The 10,005-nt window shown below is 40.1% G+C and overlaps 1 protein-coding gene across 1 annotated transcript; it reads right to left on the bottom strand.

Moving 5' to 3' along the window:
- Positions 1-663: 663 nt before the first annotated feature.
- Positions 664-3,841, bottom strand: otulina (OTU deubiquitinase with linear linkage specificity a). The gene is given in 4 exon segments (XM_053342735.1): positions 664-1,018; positions 1,020-1,152; positions 3,428-3,549; positions 3,667-3,841. Coding segments are annotated over 4 exon segments (681 nt in total). The 5' UTR covers positions 3,781-3,841; the 3' UTR covers positions 664-706.
- Between the last annotated feature and the right edge of the window lie 6,164 nt (positions 3,842-10,005).

The following is a 10,005-nucleotide window of genomic DNA, read 5'->3' as shown; positions in this document are numbered from 1 at the left end:
CCATCCAGTATAATAATGAATCCACGTGTGAAACAAACTCACACTGAAAACCTCAGTCTGTCTGTTCAGATGATGTCATGCTTCAGTCTCTACATGTTCTTCAGCTCCTGCGGCAGTCCGAGCTCCGTCACCAAATCCACGCAGCGCTGCAGGAGGACTTCAAAGTTCTCTCCCGAGCTGGACGTCAAACATGAGGCCTGTGGGCCAGAATCGGACCGCTGAGGGGTCAAATCCGGCCCACTTCCCTTCCTGTGTTCTTTTCTTTCCTTCCTTCCTTCCTTCCTTCCCTCCCTCAATTCTTTCTTCCTTCCTTCCAATCTTTCCTTCCTCCCTTTCTTCCTTCTGTCCTTCCTTCCTTCCTTCCATCTTTCCTTCCTCCCTTTCTTCCTTCTGTCTGTCCTTCTTTCCTTCAACCTTTCTTTCCATCCATCTTTCCTTCCTTCCCTCCTCCCTTTATTCCTTCTTCCTTCCACCTTTCCTTCCTCCCTTTCTTCCTTCTGTCTGTCCTTCTTTCCTTCAACCTTTCTTTCCACCCATCTTTCCTTCCTTCCCTCCTCCCTTTATTCCTTCTTCCTTCTGTCCTTCCTTCTACCTTTCCTTCTTTCCTTCCTTCTACCTTTCTTTCCTTCCTTCCCTCCTCCGTTTATTCCTTCTTCCTTCTGTCCTTCCTTCCTTCCTTCCCTCAATTCTTCCTCTTCCTCAGTCTCTACATGTTCTTCAGCTCTCGTATGTGACCGATCAGCTCCTGCGGCAGTCCGAGCTCCGTCACCAAATCCACGCAGCGCTGCAGGAGGAGTTCAAAGTTCTCTCCCGAGCTGGACGAGCCGGCGCTGGATCTCGACCGCAGCTTCTGAGGCCTCTGAGGAACATCCTCCTCCATTTTTTCTCCTCCTCCTCCTCCACCTTTGCAGCAGTCCTCCTCTTTACATCCTCCTCCACCTCCTCCGCAACACCCCTGATCGGCCTGGTCCACCTCCAGCTCCTCCATGGACTCCGAGACGTCGCTCACGCTGGGGGGGAGGGTTCTCCAAAGCCCTCTTGATGCCCTCCATGATGGCGTCTTCGTGCTGGGAAACCTGCTGCAGGAGGTCGCACACGGAGGCAGGGACGGGGTTTTCCGGATGCTGGAACTGGCACCAGCAGCCTATAGCGCTGCGGAGGACACAAAGAGGACACAGTGTCAGATACACAATAGGGCAGAGAAGTGACTGGGACTAGCTGCAAAAAAAAGGGTTTAATAATGAGCTGGACAATAAAGACTCAGGATGTTTCTGTGTGAGAAAGAAGCTGAAATGTTTTACAGGAGAATAAAAGAGTTCACAGATGTGGAAAAGATAAAGAAATAAACAATATATGTGATTTTATATGGAAAAAAAATGAATAAATTGATGTTTTCTAGTTCTGCTGCATGATTTTAACATTAAAATTTTCAAAATAAAAGACATTAAAATACAAACTGAACAAAACTGTAATTACCACCACATTTTAGGATAGTAACAAACAACTCCAGCATTAATTTACAGCTTTATAAAATACTTTAAATACATGAAACTAGTCACAAATATGATGCTTTTTAATCATTTTTATTTATAATTCTTTAAAAATGAAGCAGTATTTAATTATGAGCTCTAAATCACAGCTTAATCTGATTGTTTTAGAGTCCTGGAGAGGTGATAGCATCTGGTATTTAATATAAAAAATGAGATTAAACTCTTAATTAAACATATTTTGGTGCATCATAAACACACTCAGCACTTTATTAGGAACACCTGAAGCTTAATTAATAATTATACTTTATTTTTTATTATTAAGGTTGTAGTAGGTGGTGTTCCTAATATATTGCTGCCCTTATGTATGTTAACAATATATTAGGAACACCACTTAATACAACCTTAATAATAAACCTCAATAAAGTAGAATTAGCACCTTTCTATAACAGTATCAACTAAACTCGGCATTGCTCCCAGTAGAGTAAACCTCACACACCTTTAACCTGCATATTAACGCCATAAAACACACTTTTAATATTCACTACTGTGCAATATTAATATTTATATAAGTACTGTAGTAGTAGTAGTATTATAACTCAACACCAATATTACTCTTGTACATTATATTGTTAATATTATTTTACTATCATTTTTACTATTGGTTTTTATCACTTGTGTCCTTACTTATTATTTACTGTTCTTTATTCTTCCTTATTGACACATTGATGCTGCAATGATGTAAATTTCCCCACTGTGGGACTACTAAAGGAATATCTTATCTTATCTTATAAACTGGAAATGTATATAAGCTTCATAAGAGTAGACTGTTGTTCAATCAATCAATCTTTATTTGTATAGCGCCAAAATCACAACAGAGTCATCTCGAGGCACTTTCCACATAGAGCAGCTTCTAAACCGAACTCTTCAGGTTTTAACTTTAAAGAGACCCAACATTCCCACATGAGACACAGTGGAGAGAAAAATCTTCCCTTTTAACAGGAAGAACCCTCAGAACCAGACTCAGAGTGGGAGAACATCTGCCTCGACCGGTTGGGGTTAGAGAGGAGAGAAAGGAAGGAGAGGAAGGAGAGGAGAGGAGAGAGAGAGGAAGGAGAGGAGAGAGGAAGGAGAGGAGAGAGAGGAAGGAGAGGAGAGGAGAGAGAGAGGAAGGAGAGGAGAGGAGAGAGAGGAAGGAGAGGAGAGAGAGGAAGGAGAGGAGAGAGAGGGAGGAGAGGAGAGAGAGAGGAAGGAGAGGAGAGAGAGGAAGGAGAGGAGAGAGAGGGAGGAGAGGAGAGAGAGAGGAAGGAGAGGAGAGAGAGGAAGGAGAGGAGAGAGAAGAGAGATAGGAAGGAGAGGAGAGAGAAGAGAGATAGGAAGGAGAGGAGAGAGAGGAAGGAGAGGAGAGAGAGGAAGGAGAGAGGAGAGAAAGGAAGGATAGAGGAGAGAGAGGAAGGATATAGGAGAGAGAGGAGAGGAGAGGAGAGAGAGGAAGGAGAGAGGAGAGAGAGGAGAGAAAGGAAGGATAGAGGAGAGAGAGGAGAGGAGAGGAGAGAGAGGAGAGAAAGGAAGGAGAGGAGAGAGAGGGAGGAAGGAGAGGAGAGAGAGAGAGGTTACACCAAATGACACTGTGTTGCATCACATCTATAACCAATATCTATGAGTCTGATGGTATAAACACACATATATCTCTATATCTATATGTGTCAGATGGTGTAACACACATACATCTCTATATCTATGAGTCAGATGGTGTAACACATATCTATATGATCTATACACGAGTTTCATGGTATAATACATAAATATCTATCTCGATATATGAGTTTGATGGTATATATAAACACATATATCTCTACATCTACATGTGTCAGATGGTGTAACCCATATCTATATCTATAAATACATATCTGTGATGGGTTTTGGAGGGTTTTTTTTACCTCACTATTCCTTTGAGGCGACCCACAGCTGCTGTCTGAGCTGCTCCTTCACTGAAGCCCATGTCGAAACCGAGCTGTAGTGAGGCCTCTTCTCCGGCATCGACCCCATCCACGTACCCGTCCTAAAAAAAAACACCGTCACCATTAACACACCTGGACACACCTGGACACATCTGGACACGCGCTCACAGCTCTGTAAACATGAGTAATAAACAGTAAACAGCAGCTTTAGACGTTACCCTGACACGTTTCTTCATGTTGGAGATCCACTCTCTGCTCTGCAGGCTCAGCTCGTCTCCGCTTTCATCGAACACATCTCCTCCCGAGAAAGAAAGAGACTTGAACCAAGACATGGTTTATAAATGTGAAGCTACGCAGGTTTGTACTGAGAGGTGAAACTGTGTGAACATCAGTCAGGTGGTCGCTGAGTTTATCTGCCTCATCAGCGGCTTCTTCTGTGGTGTTTTTTAGTGGCGGTTGGTAAATAACGGTTAACTGGGTTACTGCTCCCTAGTGGACGGGAGGGGAAGTAGAAAAGATTATATTTATATTTTTATTTCTTTATTGAACATAATATACAAATAAAAAATAAATAAATGAAAAATAAAAAATAAAAAATATGTATATAAAGAAAACATAAACATAAATGATAATACATAAATAAAAAAATATGCAAAAAGATAACAAGAAATAAAATAAATGAATTAAAGATATGTGTATAAAGAAAATATATAAACATAATAATAAATAATAAATACATAATAAATAAAATAAAATAAAGTAATAAAATATATGTATATAAAAAACATGTAAAATGAAATAAACAAAATAAAAAGTATGTATATAAAAACATAAATCTTAATAATATAAAATAATGTAAAATGTAAAATAAAATTATATATGTGTATACATATAAAGAAAACCTAAAAAATAAATAAATAAATAAATAAATAAATAAACAAATACATTTATATAAAGAAAACATTACAAAATAAAATAAATTAAATATGTATATAAAGAAAACATAAAATAATAATAAAAAAATAAAATAAAATTTAACAATGTATATAAAAAACATAAAAAAATAATAAAATAATAAATAAATAATAATAATAAAATAATAATAAATAATAAATAAAGAAATGAAAACTATGCGTATAAGGAAAATATAAAACTAAATAAGTAAAATTAAATATGTATATATAGAAAGTAAATAAATAACTGAGACACTTCTTCAAGTAAATAATTCTGGGTAGATTTTTAATTACAGAAATACTTTTCTTCTTTCACAGGATAAGAACACTAAAAGTTAAAATAAATAATTTCCATACACTCTTAATTTAGTTTAGGATGCATTTTCTTCTTCTTTTATGGTATTGATGGTTTAACTCTGAATCATATGTGTTGCATGTTGCCATCCAGAGACATTCAGGTGTAATACTGTTTCTATCCTGCAGGGGGCGCTGAAGCACTGCTGCAAAAACTGCATGTGGTCCAGAGCTCCACTGTGTGCAAAAACCCACTCAACCTAAATACTGAGCCTAATGGTTTTTATCAGAGCTTTACCACCCATCATCATCATCATCATCATCATTATCATCATCATCTTCATCATCATCTTCATCATCATCATCATCACACTTTTCTTCTTTAAATTCCTTTCTGTAGTTTCTCTAATATAGTTTTTTCAGCATCCTGACGACACTGTGACTGTTTCTTGACTGCTGCTCATTATGATTTTAATTAAATAGATTAAATAGATGCACAAAAACAATATAATACAATTAAACACATAAAATTAACATTATTTAGCCTCAGATTGGCCTTGAATGCTAAGTTTTTAATCCTTTAGTTTATATGAAAACCTGAAGAAATCACCAAATATATAGATTTCATGATGGATGAAATGTTGTATTTTCTATGTCACTTCACTTTCAAGTTTCAGCTGTAGAAAATTTTGCTTTAAAACTTAGCATTCAAGGCCAATCTGATAGTCTGATAGAGTCAAATGAGGCTAAATAATGTTAATTTTATGTGTTTTAATTGTATTATATTGTTTTTGTGCATCTCTTTTCTAACAGCTGAAACTCTAAAGTGTTTTAAAGTTTTTCAGACATAAAAAATACAACAAATCATCCATCATGAAATCTACATAATTGATGATTTCTTCAGATTTTCATATAAACTAAAGGATTAAAATGTAAGATTCAGACAATACTCCTATCAAACTAACCCTCTTAAAACTGATTAATTGACCATAAATGATAAATAATAAAATGCATTAAATGTTTTAAATGAAGTTTAACCAAAAGTCTGTTTTTCTGATAGTACTGTGGATTCTCCTCAGCCTTTAAAAAACACTATAAAATAAATATATATAAATGCAGTTTATTCCTATATGATTAATGCAACATACTGACACATCAAATCAAATCAGAAATACATTTAAAGCATGTAAATAATATTTCACATGTGGAATCAAAAGAAAAGAAGAAGAAGAAAATATATTAAAGATGAAGGGTTTTGCATTTTATTTTGAAGGCTAATCTACACTTTAATATGTCAAAACCCCTTTTTTCCAGATTCACACTGATGCACAACGTACACAGCGGCTCGAGTAATTTAACATTACAGGCACATAAATGAATCTTATGTATGTATGATTTGGGCAGAAACATGTTGTTAGGATGTCAGAAATCATGTCTTGTGTTGTTGTCTTTCTTTTTTTTCTCCTTCCCCCCCTCCATCTCTCCCTCTTTCTCTCTCTCTGAACCACTTCAACGTCCGTGTACCGATGTTTAGTGCAGCTTGAACGCTCCGGCTGTTCAAATCACTGTCCAGCGCATCTTTACAGCTTCCTGTTTAAGTTTTCAAACAAGAAAATGTCATCCGTCATGACAAACACATTATTCACTCATCAATAATGCATCTTCACCTCCTTTTGCTGTTGAGTACAGAGAGAGAGGAAGAAAGAGAAGAGGGATGGGGGAGAGGGGAGGAGGAGGAGGAGAGGGGGGGGGGGGGTTTGCTTTTGCTTGTTTTATTTTCAGATTTTCTCACTCTTCATGCCATGCTTTATGGAAAACACAAGAGAGATAGGACGGAGCGGGGAAAATGCATTTGCAGCCACTGGACAACAACAATGGCCTTGAGAATACTCCGAGGCCACGGTGGTGGAGATGTCTCCTTTTTCTGGAAATGGAGTCGGCCCCGAGGCCTCATTCAACGAGCAGCCACACCTTCAGTCTCCCCTTCTCTCTCTCTCTCTCTCTCTCTCTCTCTCTCTCTCTCTCTCTCTCAAAGAGTCAAAACAACCAGCAGCCGGGGCAATCACCTGACACATTTCCATCCAATTTCCACTGCAGAATGTGTTCATTTTCAGGCTAATGGCATGTCATTTTGCTGGAGCCTTTGGTCAAGAATTAATCCTGGAATCAAAACAGATTTTCCGGGGAGCAATCTTCCATCAAGTATTGATTTTTTTACACTCACGGAGCCTGTACTCCCTAATTTAACCTGACAGCTAGGAGCACAATGGACTGGGAGCACCTTGGCATCTCTCAGGGGGAGCTCTCCTCCTCCTCCTCCTCCTCCTCCTCCTCCTCCTCCTTGTCCTCGTCTCCATGAAGTGAGAGAGAGAGAGAAAGAGAGAGAGAGAGATTGGAAGAGAAAAAGAAAAGGACTCCCAGATGTATAAAACAAAGAGCATTGCTTACAGAAAACACAGAGATAAAGCTTGTGTCTCTCTCTCTGTTTTACCTCTAATTATGTTTTCTAGTAGCTCTATAGTGCAACTTGGGCAGGTGAGGCTGAGAGGGAAAGAGCGGAGAGAGTGTTCTAGGGCCATCAGCTATCATTATGGGCCTGTTGACATCTCCCTGTCTTTGAGTGATTCTCATCTGTGATTTCCCCTGGCCATTTTCCGCAGATGCACGAAGAAGAGGGGTTTCATCATGGCCCCTGTACCACGGCAAAAAAAAAAAAAGAGGCCCCAAAGTGTCCGTACAGGCCTTCACTAATAAGAAAGCAAAGATGTGTCCGACTATGTCACTCCTCTACCTTCCATATCTGCTCCTCTTGATGCCTTCAGATATGCAATCATTTTGCTTTTTTACCCCCTCTCCTCCCTCCTCCCCTCCCTCCTCTCCTTTATTCTTGTTTTTCTCCCCCCCCCCCCCCCCCCTCCATCTCTACCTCTTTCTCTTTCTGTGTGTGCTGTAAGTATACTATACTACACCATACATACCGTAGAGGTCAGCCGGATGAGAGGATGATGGAGGGCAGGGCCGGTTATTTTCCTCTAGCTCTTAAAGCTGCGATGACCCGTGTGCAGGAGAGTTGCACTTTGCCAGAGGGGTTTTTTTTTTCCTCTCTTTTTTTCTTTTTTTTTTCTCCTCCTCTCTTCCCTTTTTCCATGTATGTGATGCTTTAGAAACTACCTGACAGGAGAGGAGAGAGGAGGAACTATTTCATCTGCTGCTTTTAACTCATAATTATCCTTTTTCAGGGGATGAGATGTTTTCCATTTGGACAAACTTTATAGACACGTTTTTTAGTAAGATAGGATGTTAAATGACGGACAAAGGGACAACAAATTATTTATAAAATCACACTGATGTCGCTGCAGATGGCCGCTCTATCAGGTATTACCCGAGATTTGCTCCGAACTTTGTAAAACAGCTTTTAGAATAACATCCAGAACAAACTAGAGCTTAATAATCTAGTGTGTCTCCTGTGAAACTATGTAACTGAAAAGTGCAATTATTACTCCTAAAGTGGGATTTTGGAAGAAGTAAGGAAAGGAGGAAGAAAGGAAGAGAGGGAGGGAAGGAAGGAAGGAAGGAAAGGAGGGAGAAAGGAAGGGAGGAAGGAAGGAAGGGAGTTCAAAGCTCTTAAAATAAAAAAACTATGTAACTGAAAAGTGCAATTATTACTCCTAAAGTGGGATTTTGGAAGAAGGAAGGAAAGGAGGGAGGAAGGAAGAGAGGGAGGGAAGGAAGGAAGGAAGGGAGGGAGGAAGGAAAGAAGGAAGGAAGGAAGATAGGAAGGAAGCGAGAGGGAGGGAGAAAGGAAAAGAGGAAGGGAGTAAGGAAGGAAAGAAGGACAGAGGAAAGAAGGAAGGGAGGAAGATAGGAGGGAAGGGGGAGAGAGGGAGAAAGGAAAAGAGGAAGGGAGGAAGGAAGGAAAGGAGGAAGGAATGGAGGAAGGAAGAGAGGAAAGAAGAAGGGACGAAGGAAGGAAGGAAGGAAGAGAGGAAGGAAGGAAGGAAGGAAGTTAGGACGGAAGGAAGGCAGAAAGGAAAGAAGGAGGGATGGAGGAAGGAAGGAAGGAAGGAAGGAAGGAAGGCACAGTCAAAACAGAAGGGGTCAAAGGTTAAAAAACAGTACAGTAATTTCACTCTTCACTTACACAGTCTTTTATTCTAAGAGCTTTGAACTTTGAACAGCAGACACACCAGATTATGAAGCTGTAGTTTGTTCTATGACGAGGAGGAAGAGGAAGAAGCTACTCTACAGAGTTCAGAGCAGATCTAATACCTGGTAGAGCAGCCATCTGCAGCGTAATTCAACATAACTACTGCAGGAGAGTGATGGCAGGTTACACAGATATATGACGGGTAAATATATATATACCGAAGCTGCTGCTGTCTCCTTTGGGTGCATGGCAGGGTGATGAGCTGGATATGAAATGTAGAGAATGAGGGATGCGTGCATGTTAATAATGTAGATCAATTAAAGGAGCAGTGTTCGGGATTTAGTGCCATCTAGTGGTGAAGTTGGGGATTGCAACCTACCCTTCCTTCCATCCTTCCTTCCTTCTGTCCTTCCTTCTTTCCTTCTTTCCTCCCTCATTTCTCTCCTTGCTTCTTTCCTTCCTCCCTCCTTCCCGTCTTCCTTCCACCCTCCTTTCAATCCTTCCTTTCTTCCTCCCTTCTGTCCTTCCTTCCTTCTTCCTCCCTTCCTTCCTTCCTTCCTCCCTTCCTTCTTTCTTCCCTCCTTTCCCTCCTTGCTTCTTTCCTTCCTCCCTCCTTCCTTGACGCCTTCCTTCGTCCTCCCTTCCTTCCTTTCCTTCCTCTCTCCTTTCCATCCTTCCATCCTTCCTTCCTTCTGTCCTCCCTCCCTCCTTTCCTTCCTTCCTTTCCTCCCTCCCTTCCTTCCAACACTAATCTCACCGGTCCTTCTTCACCCCGGCGGTAAGAAGCCTAAAGAGAGTTACGATGCTTTTCTCTCCACTGCAAATAAAAAGTCTCTTGAGTGAAAGAGAGAGAAGAGGTTTCTCCGTGGGCAGAGAAAGTTCTTTTATTACAGTACTGGAGTCTTTTTCAGTCCTATTCAAGCTGTGGTTAGTTGAGTTTCGGCAGCCTAACAGCGGTTTAGATGATCTCCCTTTTGGGTTGTTTGTAAGTCAGGAGAGAGTCAGGTAACACTTTTCTTTTTTTGGCTGGATCGTCAGAATAAAAACACAAAGAGAACGATAAAACTCAAACAACTCGACTGGTTGCCGTCATGCTTTAGCTGCCACGTTGTCACAACTCATATTAACCCTCCTGTTGTCCTCAGGTCAAGGAAGGACAGGAG

The sequence above is a fragment of the Scomber japonicus genome, chromosome 21 (assembly GCF_027409825.1).
Source record: "Scomber japonicus isolate fScoJap1 chromosome 21, fScoJap1.pri, whole genome shotgun sequence".
Classification (NCBI taxonomy): Eukaryota; Metazoa; Chordata; class Actinopteri; order Scombriformes; family Scombridae; genus Scomber; species Scomber japonicus.
This window is presented reverse-complemented; position numbering and strand designations above follow the sequence as displayed.